The sequence below is a fragment of the Lissotriton vulgaris genome, chromosome 1_2, assembly GCF_964263255.1.
Source record: "Lissotriton vulgaris chromosome 1_2, aLisVul1.2, whole genome shotgun sequence".
In the NCBI taxonomy this organism is placed as follows: domain Eukaryota; kingdom Metazoa; phylum Chordata; class Amphibia; order Caudata; family Salamandridae; genus Lissotriton; species Lissotriton vulgaris.
The window spans coordinates 109,066,483-109,084,207 of NC_141686.1; the positions used below are offsets into that span (position 1 = coordinate 109,066,483).

Consider the following 17,725-nt stretch of genomic DNA (forward strand, 5'->3'; position numbering starts at 1 on the left):
CTAGCAGACTTGGCTTTCTGTGAAAATTCTTTGTCCACCTCTTATGTTAACCTCCCAGGGCCATCCCTCCTGTGTCCAATTCTGTTTCTCCATTCTGATGTTCCTTATGCCCCTTAAGACCCTATCATTTACTTATTACTGAAGATGCTTTAAGGCAGAATCCAACTAACAGGCAAGATAAGTTAAGATTACGTGATAACTCACCCATTCCTATTACCACGAATGAAACAATGTCCCAAGATGAAGTAGCGACAGAGGTGCAGACGTCCACAATCCTTAGCCTGACATTTGCTTGCGAGGTACCCTGAACAGAGGCGAACAGGAGACTGGACCATCACCGTGCCCGGCTCTGGCTCTGGGAAGCGCTTCTCCTCCTCACGCAGAATGCCGGCAATATGTTCTGGTGTAAGGCCAACGAGACCGGGGATGTCCGCTATCAACAAGCATCCACCATGCATGCAGAGTTGCTTCGTCAGGAATGCAGAGAAAGCTGGATCGGACATGCTTCCATCCTCAGCCGGTGGTGCTTCTGTGTCCATCTCAGACATGGTGGTAACTTTCAGCCGAAAAGGCCTGGATCCAAACACCTGTCAAACCTGAAACGGTAAAGTTAGTCACTTTTGGAGTCTCTGTGGTAATTATTCACTGTCACCCAGATGCCAATTAACTTTTCCAAACCCTTGAGTCTAGAGGACGGTCCTGAAGAGATCCTAATATAACAGCATATTTTTAAGAATCGTTTAATACCTTTTTCACTGATCGGATTGCCTAACTGGCACCAATAATTAGCTCTTGCACGCTATGTACTATGTATTGAATCTTAAAGTATGCAAACAATCCCAAAAAAGGGTAGAGGTAAAAAAAAAAATGGAGATAAAAATGATGTGGCTAACATGTAGAGAAACGCCCATTTTTATACTGAAATTTGTGAATTATACGTAGACATAAATGAACTCTTAGTCTACCCCCATTACTCCTTCCTTGAGCATAACCCTAATGTTTTGTTTTTCTTTCAAAATGCCAATTTACAATGGAATGTCCCTGTACCACGGCCTGTGCTATCTTTCTACTGCATCCCTTAGACCATCAATTTCACTAATTTTAACCATAAACATAACATTAATCCCACTGCTCACCCCAAACACTTACCTCACTCCTAACACTAACCCTTACTCCAACCCTCACCATAACAACTCCCTTACAAAGCCTGTTATCCTAACACTAACCCACCCCTGGAACTACCCTAACCATCATCAAACTGCCCACCCTATCCTTAACTCTTACCATAATCCTAACACTTTCCTAACAGACAACACATTCACCAAGAAAATTGATATTTTACGTTATTTATTTCCATTTTGCAGCACTAATATACTGCAGTGAGTGCAACTAAAGCACCAGAAAAATACTTGACCACAAAATCATTCCTAATTGGTGAAAAACAAGGTCTTGATCCCTTTCATTGCTTAAAGGCAGCTTTGACGGTTGAACACAAATTGACACAGCACTTTACCTCTACCCCCTTCAATGCCCGTGTCAGTCAGTGTTTGGTCTATATTAATATGTGACTGAAATAAATAAAGCGGTCGCAGCCTAAATTCAGGTCGCTGTGATCTGTTTGTTTGGGGGATTAGTCGGGCACAGCCCCAAAATGAATTGATTGAGCTTTTAGAGCGAGATCAAGGAATGCTGGAGCTGATAACATTGTTTCTTCTCTTTCTCAGTCTCTTTTAGTTCCTTCCTTTGGCCTGTCCCTGAAGCAAAGCCAGTGTGCCAAGAGATGGGGGCATTGATTGCGATTGCCACAAGGGTTCGGTAAAATAATCGACATAAATTTGTCGGGCGCACGATGATTCTTAATCATTATTATTGGGGGTTTTACCAGTGAGCTCACAGAAGCCCTAAAAACTGCAAAATGCCTTATTACTGCTCGATAATTTAAAAAAAAAAATGTTTAGATTTTTAGAAAAATGTTGTGATCAGACAAAACCTATTGTTCTGAAACACTGAGCTATTGCGGAAGTAAACAAGGTGCCTTGAGAAAGCACATCGAGTAACATCGCTAGTGTAAGAAAAACACAAAAGCCCAATTGCTATGAATAGTCCACATTTGAGGCACGAGTTTTGCTGTGTAAAGCACAAATGTTTTATTCTCTTGGCAATTTTTTTAGCATTTAGAAATACATTGCACATTTAATGCAAGGTAAAGTCAAACAGAGATAACTATTTTCCTGCTGGTTTTTTTTAAGTTGTATGATTTCAGGCAGTTCTCATTCTAAACTCATAATCAAAGTAAATTAACCACAAATGGTATTATGTGGTCAATTGTGTTTCCGTAGATACCATTTGCACAGCCATTTGGGGGCGCTCCTCCAGCCACTGCCAGACATCCTCCGGATGTGAGAAAAAGTATGTTCGCTCCTTGTAGATGACCTTTAACTTGGCAGGGAAGAGCAGCATATACTGAATGTGCAGATCTCTCAATTTAGCCTTTAACGCATCAAAGGAGCGCCTCTGTTTCTGCACCTCCTGACTATAATCCGGGAATATCATGATTTGCGTGTTCTCCAGGCGGATATCCCCAAGCTTCCAAGTTTCCCGCAGGATCATGTCTCTGTCCACAAAATTCAGAAAGCGGGCAATGACTGGTCGTGGTCTGGCTCCCACCTGTGGTTTTGCCAGCAGTGCCCGATGGGTCCGCTCAATCACAAAGCAGGTCGAGAACTTGTCTTTCGGGAAAGTGCGTAGCAGCCAGGCTCTCAGGAACGCCATATTTTTTCCTTCAATTCCTTCCCTAAATCTCACAAAACGCAGGTTATTACGCCTGGCTCTGTTTTCTGCATTGTCCATCTTCCATAGGAGTTGTTTATGCGAGGATTGAAGCTCCGTTACGCCCTTCTTTCAAGTCCTGAATAGTGTCTTTGGCCTCCCCTAGTCTTGTCTCTGCCACCGTCACTCTCTCCGTCAAATTTCGAAAGTCCTGCCGCCGGAGCGTGACCTCAGAGCCTACCTCCCCGATCTTGGTTTCCAGGGCCGCACGGGATGCCTGTATGTCTTCTCGTGATGCTTGTATGGCCCCCATCAGGAGAGCCGTGTCCGTACGCATTCCCGGTGCGTCAGTCTCCTGGGGAGAGGCGTGGTGGTGTAGCGGTCTAGGGTCCCCTGTCAGGGGGTCCGGAGTTCTCTATCTTTCTTGCCCATGATGTCCCCTCCACTACCAGCTCTGCAGCTGGGTCCGTGCTGTCCACCAACGCCCGTTCTCCTCACCACTCCCCGTCCCCGTCTCCGTCTCAGCGCGATGTGACTCTCAGTTGCCGCTCTTCACCCAGTAACTCTCGCCGCCCGTCTCTCGTCCAGTCCAAAGAGTCCCTAGGCAAGAAGGAGGGAGGAGAGAGGAGGGGGCGCAGCGGTCTGCTCTAGGCTCCAGGGGGAAGAGGAGTATCACATCCGCTTAGCCAAATTCCACCTTAGATGTCCCCGGGGAGTTTTCCTCCCCCGTTATGGACAGAGGTGTCGATCAGGTAAACCCCCTGCCCAGCCCTCTCCCCCGCACTCGTGAGCTGGCCAGCGCCCTCTCGTTGATGCCCCGCTGTCTCTGCCGGCTACTGTCCCTTGGCCAGGCCTCTTTAGCTTCGCATATGTAGAAAAAGAGGGGGGGCACGCAATCCCATAAACCTGCCAAGGCTCTTCCTCCGCACCTCGAGAAAGTCCAGGCCCTCACCCCCCAGGCGGCGAGCAACAGAGGGGAAAAAGGGGGAAGGGGGGGCCTCTAGAGGGAGCCCTGTCTTCTCCCCTGCAGTGCCTCTTCAAAGCAGAGCTGCTCCTCGCAACCCCCCAAGGCACCTCCGGGTCCAAAAACGTCCTCCGCTGCCGGTGAATGGAAGAAGGGGGGCGATCCGGCTGTGTTCAGAGACAGGCCGGCTCCAAGTCGACGGCTTCCCTGAGTCTTCCCCCTCGCCCGGCCGCTCCTACCTCGGGCCTCTGCAGCGCCTCTCAGGGCCCTAGGGCCCAGCCCAGTTCCTCCACCAGCCGCAGTGGGGCCGCGGCCGCCGTGTCGCAGGGCCAGACCAGGGCGGGTTGTCTATTCTCTGCTATCGCCCCTGGCAAGACTGCAGAACTTCACCGCTGTAGGCCACAGTGTCTCCTGCCCGTCGCAGCGGCAGCCGGATCACAGTGGCGCCGTCCTAGGCCGCACAGCCGGCGCTCTGCACCTGTCTCCACCTCCTCAGCTATTTCGGCTCCCGCAGCATCCTAATCCGCCACCACAGCCGTCGGAGGGGACAGGAAGCCCTGATTATACGGAAACTACGGTTTCCAGGACTGTGGGCTGCCGGATAATTTGACGGATCAAAGTATCAAGCTAGAGCTCCGTAGGCACACGTCCTACTCGGCCATGTTGTTGGCCACGCCCTCCAAAATTTTAATTTTCAATCAAAGTAATAAAAAGTTTGTTATGCAAATGAATTGGAAAACCCACAAAATTATGTGGCCTTATCCAGATACACACACAATCCCTGTACCCTGGGAGGTGTACCACTGGTCGATAGTTACATTATGCCTTCACTTTACAGTTAAAAGGGGGGCAGGTAAACAGATCTTCATATTAACTCAATTAGCAGCAGTTTGTCAGACCTCTGACCTTCTATCCTTTGACATGCAGCAATTGGCAGTAATTACTGCTAGGAAAAAAAAACTCTTTATTGCCCCTCTGAGCCCCTTCAATGATGTCAGTGGGTGCTGCAGCACCCTCAGCATGCCTAGCTCCAGTGACACTTCTAAAATCTAAATAAATCAATATTTGAACTTCTCCATACCCAGTCCCTTACTTGCAGGCTGAATAGATTACACACAGAGAAAAGGCGAATTATGGGGGAACTTTTGCCACAACTCTTTACATTGAAAACCAACTCTGCGAACAGCATAGTACATTTCATAAGCATTAAGTGCTTGTCTCACTAGTGGGTACATTAGGGTTCAAGGCCTGGGATCTCAAAAATACTTTGTAAAGTATAAGTGCCATGTTCATACAGCTGCACCTTTGAAAACTGTCCGTCATGCAAACATACATTTGTTTTAATATTGAAATAAAGCAGTATGACAAAAAGGAATCGTTCTGTCCTCACTAATTGTGTTCCATAGAAGTATTTGAGGAGCTGATTTGGAGTTTGGTGAGCAGGTTACTCTGTCACAAACATGACGGACATCCCCAGTGCCTTATTACAAGGGCATTGCGTCCTCCAGCACTTGTAAGAATGGGGACAGGATACCTGTCACGTTTGTGACTGAGTAACCCGATTGCCAATCACAAAATCAGGCCTTACAGTTTTTTGTATCCTCTTTCAGACAAAAGCGCTGCCTGCCGTCTGTCAAAGAAGGGTGTTTATACCAGGGGTCTCCAACCTTTTCTGTAAGAAGAGCTTCTTATGTTCAATGAAAATCATCCCGAGCTACTAATAGTATAGTCGTTCTTATAGTGACTGCAACACACAATATAATATTACTGATCACCAAATGCAAGATTACCTGCAGTGATCCACTTAGTGGATCAAGTACTGACGTCGGCAGTAATGTAAAAAAAAAGTATAAAAGTGTTAGTAAGAGCTCCCCTATGCCACATGAATCGTCACTCAAATACCAGCTGTAAATATATTTTGAAAATATTGCCACTATTCTCCAACCATCAGCCTATTACTTATCAAAATACATACACTTTCGTCTCGAATACTCACTTTTTACTGTTGCTATAAATATATTAATTCAACTAATCCAAATGTAGTTGGCTGGCTGGAAACAGGAGAACTACTCACAGGTTGGTGGAGGGTTACTGGGAGGACTCGAACCACTGGCTGGAGAAGCCCGCTTTATACTATGTGGGTCACATTTCCTCTCTTTAAATGGACGAGTGGCGCAATGAACTGCCCTAGGTGAGCAGGTAGGCTTTGTATGGGGTCTGTCACAGAGTTACAACATGTGTGTATTCATTTTGAGAACGTTCAATGAGTATGATTTAGAACCAAACCTTAAAATCTTCAAATTATGCGGTGGATGGACTATGAAGCGAACGGACCATTATTTTAAAGGTGTCTGTCAGCAGATTAAAGACCCCAGATGCCAGTTACCCCTGGGTCGAGGCTGCCAACGGTGTCATGACTTCTGAAGCCCTCGGAAAGGAGCCTCTTTTGCGGTGTGGCATTGGCTCCTGGGTTGTTTACATTTTGCTGCCAGTCATTTCCGGGTCTCTGCTGCGGTGGGCTCTTACCTCAATGCTGTGTGGGGCCATTCACCGCCACGGTGGCACTCGCCTCTCTTCAGTGCCTGCCGCTTGCCTTCTCTCCCCTGCCCCGGGTCTGCTCCTCCTCAGCCCTAGGAGATGTACTCATTCCTCCTGGCCCCTCCCTCCAGTCAGCAGCTGGAGAAACGAAACCGAAACCTGGGGGAGGAGGGGGGAAGAGTGCAGAGGGAGAAGCGAAACAGGCGTTGGAAAAAAGGCAAGCACGCGTCACGGTGGATTTTACCTGGAGGCGCCTGTGTATCGCCTTCACCGCAAGAGCTGCAATGAAACAGCAGAGATCCGCGAAAGGATTCCTAGAAATCACTTCAATGAACGTACCCTTGTGCCAATCAGCCCCGGATAGATAGAACGAAGCTGGGGTGCAGCTACTGAAATGGACATTATTTGGTTTAAAGATAGAAAGGCCCTGAAATTAGCCCTGATGTGGCAGTGTATTAATCCAAATCAACAAAAAGAGAGGTAGGGAAGGAGCAACACTCTTAGTCCCCACAGTAACTAGAAAGATAACAACAAAAGAGTGTAACTTGGTTGAAAAATACACAAGTGATGGAGCACAAGAGAAAAACAACACCAATTAGGGTTGTTTAGAAAGCCCTCACTCACCGACCAGGTCGATGAGTGAGGGCTTTCTAAACAAACCTAATTGGTGTTGTTTTTCTCTTGTGCTCCATCACTTGTGTATTTTTCAACCAAGTTACACTCTTTTGTTGTTATCTTTCTAGTGTATTAATTTAGACACCTTTTCAGAGCACGCATTGGCAAAGCCAATTGTTCTCACCTATACAATGTGTTTTTGCCATGTTGTACTCCAGTGTGGCTGCTGTTCAGCATGGCTAAAAGTCAGTGGTGTGGAGTGTCGTAGTGTGGAGTGAGGGGAGTTTAATGTGGTAGACTGGATTTGTTGGAGTAGAGTGTCGTAGGTATGAGTAGAGTTTAGTGGTTCAGTGGCAGAGTCTTGTACAGTGCAGTGTCATAGAGTGCATTGTTGTGGAGTTGTCAACGTCTACATGAGCCCCCTCGCAGCCATCGCACGCCAACACAACCTCAACATCATCTCCTACGCCGGCGACACCCAGCTAATCCTCTCCCTCACCAACGACCCCACCACCGCCAGAGCCAACCTACACGAAGGGATGAAAGACGTCCGCGACTGGATAAGGAACAGCCGCCTTAAACTGAACTCAGACAAGACGGAAGTCCTCATCCTGGGATCATCACCCTTCGCCTGGGACGACTCCTGGTGGCCCCCGGCCCTGGGCACGGCTCCCAAACCTACGGACAACGCACGCAACCTGGGCTTTATCCTGGACTCCTCCCTGTCGATGACCAGACAAGTCAACGCCGTCTCATCTTCGTGCTTCAACACCCTGCGCATGCTCCGCAAGATTTTCAGATGGATCCCCACTGAAACCAGGAAGACCGTCACCCAGGCACTCGTCACCAGCCGACTGGACTACGGGAACACCCTCTACGCCGGAACCACAGCCAAGCTTAAAAAAAGACTCCAACGCATCCAGAACGCCTCCGCACGCCTCATCCTGGACATCCCCCGACACAGCCACATCACCGGACACCTGAGAGACCTGCACTGGCTCCCCGTCAGCAAGAGAATCACGTTCAGACTCCTCACCCACGCACACAAGGCTCTCCACGACCTGGGCCCCAAGTACCTCAACGACCGCATGACCTTCTACACGCCCACCCGCCAGCTACGATCAACCAGCCACGCCCTCGCCACCGTACCACGCATCCGCAGAGCCACCGCCGGAGGAAGATCCTTCTCCTACCTGGCAGCCAAGACTTGGAACTCCCTCCCCACCCACCTTCGGCGAACCCAAGACCATCTCTCCTTCAGGAAGCAGCTCAAGACCTGGCTGTTCGAGCAGTAGCATACCCCTCTCCCCCAGCGCCTTGAGACCCTCCCGGGTGATTAGCGCACTTTACAAATGCCGTGATTGATTGATTGATTGATTGGAGTGGGGTGGAATAGGTGGAGAGGATTGAGGTAGTGAGGTAGATTGGATTGGGGTAGAGTGGGTTGGATCAGTGGCAGCTTCTCCGCTGAGGCAGAGGAGCGTCGCCCCTACTGCTTTCAGCAGTGTAAGTAAAGTAAAAATAAAATGCTAATAACTTGTTATTATCATTTTATTTGTTCCAGCTGCGGCTCTTTGCGGGGCGGGCGGGGTGCTCTACTCTCAGAGCAGGGGGGAGGAGGGGTGGGCACACTGTAAGTGCGCAATGACTGTTTGGACAGACCTCTGGGGTGGCCATACAGTCATGCACACTTTGCATGTTCTCCACCCAGGCTGCATTACAGCCTGAGTGGAGAACATGCCCAGGCTCACATTATCTAGCTGAGCACCGAACCACGGTGCTTAGACCAATCACAACACTGCAGTGCTGTGTTGTGATTGGTCAGGGGAGCCTGGGTGCTTCCTGTTCCGGACCCGCAGAGGGACGACGCAGGGAGACGACGGAGAAGAGACAAAATCCAGTGACAAGGTGCGTTTTTTTTCTTTACCCACTGCAACGTCCCGCCCTTCGCCCTTCCACCCCTGATCATGGGTTGGATTGAGAGGAGTGGAGTGGTTTTGATTGAGGTGGATAGAATGGTTTGAGGTGACTTAGATTGGGGTGGATTGCATTGGATTAGGGTAGGGTGGTTTGAAGTGGGGTGAATCAGAGTGGAGTGGGAGGGGGTCTATTGAACTGGACTGGAGGGAGGTGGATTAAATTGGAGTGGGGTGGATTGGTGTGTGGTGTGGTGGGCTGGATGGATTGGATTGAGTGGGCTGAACTGGGGTGGAGTGGATTGGATTGGGGTAGAGGGGGGTGAATTGTACTGCAGTGGAGTGGGGTGGATTAGAGTGGGTGAACTGGAAGGGATGGATTGGGGTGGGGTAGATTGGACGACAACTTCAACACCACGACTGCCCCGACTACGCCAGACTCCACCTCCCCTGTGAACACCAACAGCGCCAACCGCCTGACCTTCTGGTCCAACATCAACGACGACGCGACATGCAAGGTCATGAACTCCATCCACTCAGGATCTCCGTCTGACCCGTGCCCACACCAGGTATTCAACAAAGCAGACGCAGCCGTCGCACCCCAACTACGGAAGGTCATCAACATCTCCTTCGAAACAGCGACATTCCCGGAAAGCTGAATGCACGCCGAAATCAACGCCCTCCTCAAGAAGCCCAAAGCGGACCCCAAGGACCTCAAAAACTTCCGGCCCATCTCCCAGCTCCCATTCCCGGCAAAGGTCATCGAGAAAATTGTCAACATGCAACTGGCTCGCCACCTGGAAGACAACAACATCTTGGACCCGTCCCAGTCTGGTTTCAGACGAAACCACAGCACCGAGACAGACCTCATCGCCACCACAGACGACATCAGACTAGACAATGCCGAAACATCAGCCCTCATCCTCCTGGACATGTCAGCCGCCTTCGACACAGTCTGCCATCACACTCTAAAGACACGCCTCCTAGAAGCTGGAATCCAAGAGAAGGCTCTTGACTGGACCACGTCCTTCCTCTCCGGCAGAATCCAGAGCATTCGCCTCCCACCCTTCTGATCCGAAGCCACCGACATCATCTGCAATGTCCCCCTGGGCTCATCCCTCAGCCCAACGCTGTTCAATGTCTACATGGCCCCCTCACACAAGTGGCCTGCCATCACGACCTCAACATCATCTCCTACGCTGACGACACCCAGCTCATCCTCTCCATCACCAAGGACCCACACACCGCCAAAACCAACCTCCACGAGGGAATGAAGGCAGTTGCCGACTGTATGAGGAGCAGCCGTCTGAAGCTGAACTCGGACAAGACCGTGGTCCTCATCCTCGGACCCACCCCCTCAGCCTGAGAGGACTCCTGGTGGCTGACCACACTGGGAACATCACCAACACCCACCGACCATGCACGCAACCTAGGATTCATCCTCGACTCCTCCATCTCCATGTCTAAGCAGGTCAACGCCGTCTCCTCCTTCTGCTACAACAACCTCTGCATGTTCTGCAGGATCTACAAGTGGATCCCAACAGAAACAAGAAGAACGTGACACAGGCCCTCGTCAGCATCAGACTGGACTACGGCAACGCACTCTACGCAGGAATCCCAGCCAAACACCTACAACGACTGCAACGCATCCAAAACGCCTCCGTCCGACTGATCGTCAACGTCCCCTCCACAGCCACATCACCCCCTACCTAAGAGACCTACACAGGTTCCTTTTCCACAAGAGGATCACCTTCAAGCTCCTCACCCACGCACCCAAAGCACTCCACAACGTCGGACCAGCCTAACTGAACAGCAGACTCAGCTTCCACACCCCAACCCGCCAGCTCCACTCCGCCATCCTCGCCCTCGCCGATGTCCCCCGCATCCAATGAACGACCTCCGGCAGCAGATCCTTCTCCTACCTCACCGCCAAGATCTGGAACACCCTCCCTACCCACATACGGCAGACCCAAGACCTACTCGCCTTCAGAAGACTCCTCAAGACCAGGCTCTTCGAGCAGTAGCAGCACCCCCTCTCCCCTCAGCGCCTTGGGACCCTCACGGGTAAGTAGCGTGCTTTACAAGTACTCTGATTGATTGATTGATTGGATTAGGATGGTGTGGACTGGAGCGGGTATATTTGGGTGGAGTTGGGTGGATTCGATTGGAGTGGGGTGGACTGGAGTGGGGTGGTGTGAATTGAACTTGGGTGAATTGGATTGGCATGCTGTGGGGTGGATTGGAGTGAAGTAGGTTGAATTGGTGGATTGGATTGGAGTGAGGTGGATGGGATTGAGTGGGGTGGGTTGGATTGAGGTGGATTCAAATGAGGTGGATTGGATTGGGGTAGGGTGGATTGGAGTGGGGAAGATGGACGTTGGTTGGATTGGGGTGGATTTGATTGTGTGGGTTGGATTGCAGTGAGGTGGATTGTTTTAGAGTGGGGCATAAAGGGCCAGATGTATCAAGGCTTTTGCGACTCGCAAAGGCCGAAATTCGCAGAATTTCGGCCTTTGCGACTCGCAAACGGCCGATTTGCATTTTTTCATATATATGAAAAAATCGCAATTTAAGGAATCGCAATTATTTGCGATTCCTTATTTTGCCATAGCATTTAAGGAATCGCAAATTTTGCGATTCCTTAAATGATATGTATGACACATTTTAAAACTGCGATTTTATGTTAAGAAATCGCAAATTACCACCAACTTGTACTTGGTGGTAATTTGCAATTTCTTTTAAAAATGCCCTATTTGGCTTTTGTGAGGGTGGCATGTGACACACATACATGCCCATAGGGCATGTATGTGTGCCACATGCACACACATGTAAATTTCAGGGGTGCAGCAGGGTGTCTTTGAGACACCCCTGCACCCTTGAAATAATTCTCAAACTGCGATTAGCAAATTGCGAATTCGCAATTTGAGAATTATTGCACTATCATTCCTATGGGCCTCCTGGCCCATAGGAATGCATTGGAAATTATTCTTTATTTGAGAATTCGCAAAATGCAAATTCGCAAATAAAAAATAATAAGGAATTGCTAAAAAATAGCGATTTTGTACATACATTCCGTTTTGCGAATTCTAAATAGCGATTCGCAAAAAATTGCTATTTAGGATTCGCAAAACGGAATCTTGATACATCTGGCCCATAGTTTTGGATTGGATAGGGGCATATTGTTTTGGATTGGAGTGGGGTATATTGTTTTGGATTGGAGTGGGGCTGATTGAAGTGGAGTACATTATTTTGGATTGGAGTGGGGCGGATTGGTTTGGATAGGACTGGGGCAGATTGTTTTGATTGGAGTTTATTTATTTATTTATTTCTTTTGACATTTATTAAGCACAAACAAATTCCCGTGGGCGTCTCAGCGCTAGAGATTCAGAACAAGATTCGGGCCGATTACTGGTTGAACAGGCATGTTTTCAACAGTTTACGAAATTGCAAAAGAGTTTGGCTTAGCCGAATCTGGAGAGGGAGAGCATTCCAGAGTCTGGCTGCTGTGACCACAAATTGTCTGTCTCCCAAGGAGACTGTCTTGGTGCGTGGTATCACTAATTGACAAGCTGCCGCAGATCTAAGTTGTCTTGAGGGGCAGTAAGCGGTAAGCTGTTCTGCAAGAAACTGAGGGCCCTGTTTGTGTAACGCCTTATAAGCAAGGCAGAAGGTTTTAAATTTAATGCGATTCTTTATGGTCAACCAGTGATAATTGCGGATGGTATGCGAGATTGGTTTAAATTTGGGCATCCTGGAGAGCAATCTTGCAGCGGCATTTTGTACTGTCTGCATTTTATTGATGACCCTAATTTGTGCGTTTGCAAATAAACCATTGCAATAATCCAATGAGGAAAGTACCAGAGTGCTGACAAGTGTTCTACCAGCACTTTCAGGTAGATAAGGAATTATTTTTTTATCAGTTTTAGTTTATAAAAGACAGTGGATGCCACCTGGTTGGCATGGGAGAGGAAATTTAGGTTTTCATCAAAGATGATTCCCAAGTTTCTAACCTTTGGGACCAGGATAGGCAAAGATCACATCGATGCTGGCCACCAGGAGGGAGACCAACCTTGGGAAAGTTTACCAAAGATGACGACCTCTGTCTTCTCCGAATTTAATTTAAGGCAGTTACTGGCCATCCACTCCTTGATGGCCAGCATGCCTTCTTGGAATTGTTCTGCCACTTCTTCCCCATCATTGTTTATGGCCAGCACCAGCTGGCTGTCATCCGCATAAGAGGTAAGGCTCATCCCATAAGATTTTATAACTCTAGCCAGGTCCGACACATAGATGTTAAAAAGTGTCGGACTTAGGGATGAATCTTGAGGAACCCTACATGGTAGAGACAATTCAGCTGACTGAAAGGGTCCCAAAGTAACTGCCTGTGTTCTTCCAGACAGGAAAGAGGCTAGCAGGTTTTTAGCTCTACCTCGAATACACATATTTTCGACACGGTCGATCAGAATGGAATGATCGACCGTGTCGAAAGCCGCAGATAGATCCAGCAGTACAAGTACTGCTGTCCCACCTTGATCTCTGATGAGTCTGATATCCTCAGTGGCTTTTATTAGAGCGGTTTCCGTGCTGTGAAGCTTACGGAACCCAAACTGGGTATCCTCCAGCAGGTGGTGTTCTTCGATATATTTAGAGAGCTGAAGATTCATTGCTCTCTCTACTATCTTGGCCATAAAAGGTAAACTGGCTATTGGTCGATAGTTCTTTAATTCATCCTTGTCCAGCTGTGGTATTTTTAGAAGTGGTTTGACAAGGGTATTATTTAGCACATTAGGATATATCCCTGATATGAAGATAGCGTTACATATTTGCGTGATCACCGAGTTGGGCAGATTGTTTTGGATTGAGTGGAGCAGATTGTTTTGGACTGATGTGGGGTTGACTGTGGTGGACTGGAGTGGGGTAGATTGGGTGGGGAGTGGGGTGGATTAAATTGGGATGAAGTGGATCGGAGTGGGGTAGATTGGATTGATGTGGGGTGGATTGGAGTGGAGTAAGGTGGATTTTGGTGGTTTGAAGTAGGGTGAATGGATGGAGTGTGTTGATTAGGGTGAGGTGTATTGGAGTAAGGCGAACTGAAGTGGGGCAGATTGATTTGGATTGGAGTGGGGGGCATTGTTTTGGATTGGAGTGGGGGATTAGGGTGAGGTGGATTGGAGTAGGGAAAACTGGAGTGGGGCTGATAGCTTTTGATTGGAGTGGGGCAGATTGTTTTGGATTGGAGTGGGGCAAATTGGAGGGGGGTAGATTGTTTTAGATTGGAGTGGGGTAGATTGGAGTAGGCAGATTGTTTTTGACTGGAGTGGGACAGACTGGAGTGGGCAGATTGTTTTAGATTGTAGTGGGTCATATTGTTGTAAATGGAGTGGAGCTGATTGGAGTGGGGCATATTGTTTTGGATTGGAGTGGGGCAGATTGTTTTGGATTGGAATATGGCAGCTTAGAGTGGGGCAGTTTAGAGTGGACCGATTGTTTTGGATTGGAGTTGGGCAGATTGGAGTGGGGCAGATTGTTCTTTAAGGCATATTGTTTTGGATTAGAGGAGATTGAATTGGACTGGAGAGGGGCAGATTGTTTTGGAGTGGGGCAGATTGTTTTGGATTGGAGTGGGACAGATTGTTTTGGATTGTAGTGGGGCAGATTGTTTTTGAGTCAGGAAGATTGTTTTGGAGTGTAATGGGGCAGATTGTTTTGCATTAGATAGGGGCAGATTCTTTTGGATTGGAATGAGGCAGATAGTTTTGGGGTGGAGTGGAGCAGATTGTTTTGGATTGGGGTATGTTGTTTTGGATTGGAGTGGGGCCGATTGTTTTGGAGTTGGGCAGATTGTTTTAGATTGTAGTAGGGCAGATTTGAGTAGGGCAGATGGTTTTGGAGTGAGCAGATTCTTTTGGATTGGAGTGGGGTGAATTGGAGTAGGGCAGATTAGAGTAGGGTAGGTTGGGAGAATTGGAGTGGGGTGGATTGGAGTGGGGCAGATTGTTCTTTAAAGCATATTGTTTTGGATTGGAGGAGATTGTTTTGGACTGGAGAGGGGCAGATTGTTTTTGAGTGGGACAAATTGTTTTGGATTGTAGTGGGGCAGATTCTTTTTGAGTCGGGACAGATTGTTTTGGATTGTAATGGGGCAGATTGTTTTGCATTAGAGAGGTGCAGATTCTTTAGGATTGGAATGAGGCAGATTGTTTTGGATTGGAGTGGAGCAGATTGTTTTGGATTGGGGCATGTTGTTTTGGATTGGAGTGGGGCAGATTGTTTTGGAGTTGGGTAGATTGTTTTAGATTGTAGTAGGGCAGATTTGAGTGGGGCAAATGATTTTGGAGTGAGCAGATTCTTTTGGATTGGAGTGGGATGAATTGGAGTAGGGTAGGTTGGGAGGATTGGAGTGGGGTGGATTGGAGTGGGGTGGATTGGAGTGGGTTGGATTGAGGCAAGTGGTTTGGATTGGATGGATCTGGGTGGATTGGATTGAGTTAGGCAGTTGGTGTGGGGTGAGAAGGGTGGATAGGCCTGGATTGGAGTCGGATGGATTGGGGTGTCCTGCACTATTATGGGTTAAAACAACATTTCAGAAATTACACATAAGAAAGAAACCATGTTGCTTAACAATAACATAATCCTCTTTTGAGAACAGCGCCCACCAGCAAAAAAATAACGAAAGAGTGCAAAGTGAGAAAGGCAGACTTGGCAAAATAAAAGAAAGTTAACTATAGAAAATAAATATCTACAATTTGACCTGCTGCACACGTTTTTGCCAGTCACATGCTTTCTGTTTGCAGGGCACAAAGGAACAAAGCAGTACCTCAGGCAGGTCGCTCCGCCACTCCGCACAGCTCCGCCTGTGTGTCCGTGTCCCCTGGCCGCTGTCTCCGCAGCTGCTGCTGGTTCGAGGCTCCTCTGCCTCAGGTGTGTTACTTCTCCGCATTAGCCTAACTTTTTCTTCTCTGTTGTAAGCTTTCTTCCTGTTGTTTCTGCTGTGCATTTCTGCGCTCCCTGTTGTGCCCATTTGTTTGTCTGCTGTACCCTCGCATTGCCCCTTGCCTCTGTGCCCCTGTTCCACCCGTTTTTTCATGCCACTGCGCCCCCTTGTGGCCCCGCCCCCCTGATCGCCGATTTGCCATCCCGCCTCCCAGCTTATCCTCCCTCCCACCTCCCCTTATATGGCGGCCGCTGTGAGGCCGCGCAGCGGACCTGCACAGCGGGCGCACCGAAGGCGCACCTAAAGCAAGCGCCTAAGGCAAGCCGGTCTGTATCCGTCCGCGTCCAGCACCAGGATCCCTGTTCCCTGCGACCACCATGGCAAACTACGCCACTACGACCCCAGCACCCTCCTCGCGCTCAACTCTGACGACCACACACCTGCTTCCTGGCTGCTCTGAAGCGCACCCAAGGGCCCTTTTACTGCCAGAACTGCAGCCTCCGAGCCGCCAAACCACTTGCAGAGAAAGGACGCAACCACCTCAGATGCATTCTATGAAACACCCGCTCCGCATGCAAACACGCAGTCGATCTCTGGGACCTGCTCCACACATCCTCCCCGGACGTCCCCTTCCTGATGGAGACCTGGATGAACGCCTCCTCTGCGCCTGACATCACCATAGCCATCCTGGACGGCTACAAGATCAACCGCAGGGACCGCACCAGAGGAGTTGGAGGTGGAATCGCCATCGTCCGCAAGAACACCCTCAGTGTCAGGGTCTCAGGACCTTGCGCCTGTATTGTCTGTGCACTCAACAAGGAGCGTGCATAGAAAAAGTACAAGTGACGCTATATTTGGAGTGGGACTACAACTCCCAGGATCCCCGGTAGGGGAAGTACTTAGGCTGCAACCACACGCTTCCTTGTTGCGTGTAATTCGGATTGCCGTCAGTGAAGCCGGAAGCCGCTGCAAGCCGCGGCTGTTCAGAGCGGAGCCCGGAGGAAGGGAAGCCGGTGTTCGTACCAGCGTTGAAGCAGATCCAGGTAGGATCTGTCCTTTGGGACTCCTTGTTTGCGGGCGGTAGCGTCTTGCTCCGCCGCGCGTTCTTTTCGTCAAGGAATAGAGCGGAGCGCGGTGGTATCTCGCCACGCCTGACCATTCTCAAAGCCTCCCCCGAGTGAAGCTAACTACGGAGGAGAACTGGTTAAAAAGGGAAACTCATTAGTGCACAATTATTCCAGCTGAGTGGAAGTCTTGTGGGGTATTTTGATGTGCGGGGCGCTGTGGTGGTCGAAACTACGCGTCACCGTATTAAGCTTAAAGGGTGCATGCACAGCGAAGCTCTGAGGAATAACGTTGATACAATAATCCATTGACTCTGTTGCTATGCACTATTCAAACCCTGGTGGAAAGGGTCCTATGAATATTAGTTCTTTTGCGTTCTAGTGCAGAGCGGAGTGTTGTGGTTCTTGCTTCCCACACACCGCCGTTTTCTGACAGAAGAGGAATCATTCTTTGCTTAATCCTTGAGAATCACTTTTGCTTTATCTTCTACAATAGAGTGCTGCTTCTTATTCTGTATCCAGTTATACCGTCTCTCGCCTGTTGTCCTGGTATGCCACTTACATGGATGTAGTTGTTGGGTGTTTATGTGTTTTGGGAGGTGTGTTGTGCCTGACGTATCTTTTGTGTTCAATAGGCCAGTCAGGTGCCAGAAGGCGATAGAGGAGACGTATGATCACAAAAGCAGTGGACAGTTTATCTCAAGGTATACTGAGTTCATTTAGCGAGATATAATGAGTGTAGCCATGTGTTAATGAACGTGTATCTAAGTGGTTTGTTTTTGTCGTTACAGGTAATCCCTTCCCAGCTGGCCCTTCCCTTTCCCTTCCTGGTTTTATTTATCCCTCACCTAATGGCTCAACCCCTCTGTGTTTTTTCTACCAGAGGCGTTGTGACGTTTGGAGGTGGAACATTGTAAGCATCGAT

At 48.9% G+C, this 17,725-nt stretch overlaps 1 protein-coding gene across 2 annotated transcripts in view; it reads right to left on the minus strand.

Annotated features, from left to right (window-relative positions):
• LOC147734644 (zinc finger CCCH-type antiviral protein 1-like) overlaps positions 1 to 6,411 on the minus strand; it is a 172,380-nt gene extending 165,969 nt beyond the window's left edge. Inside the window, exons 1-2 of one of the 2 annotated variants that reach the window (XM_086952941.1) lie at positions 6,260 to 6,411; positions 205 to 596 (exon numbers count right to left, since the gene is read on the minus strand). In XM_086952941.1, the coding sequence (XP_086809067.1) occupies positions 205 to 548 (344 nt within the window). In that variant the 5' untranslated portion in view covers positions 549 to 596; positions 6,260 to 6,411. The remainder of the gene's footprint in view (positions 1 to 204; positions 597 to 6,259) is intronic. The other variant, XM_086952942.1, reaches the window with a different exon arrangement.
• Positions 6,412 to 17,725: the final 11,314 nt, after the last annotated feature.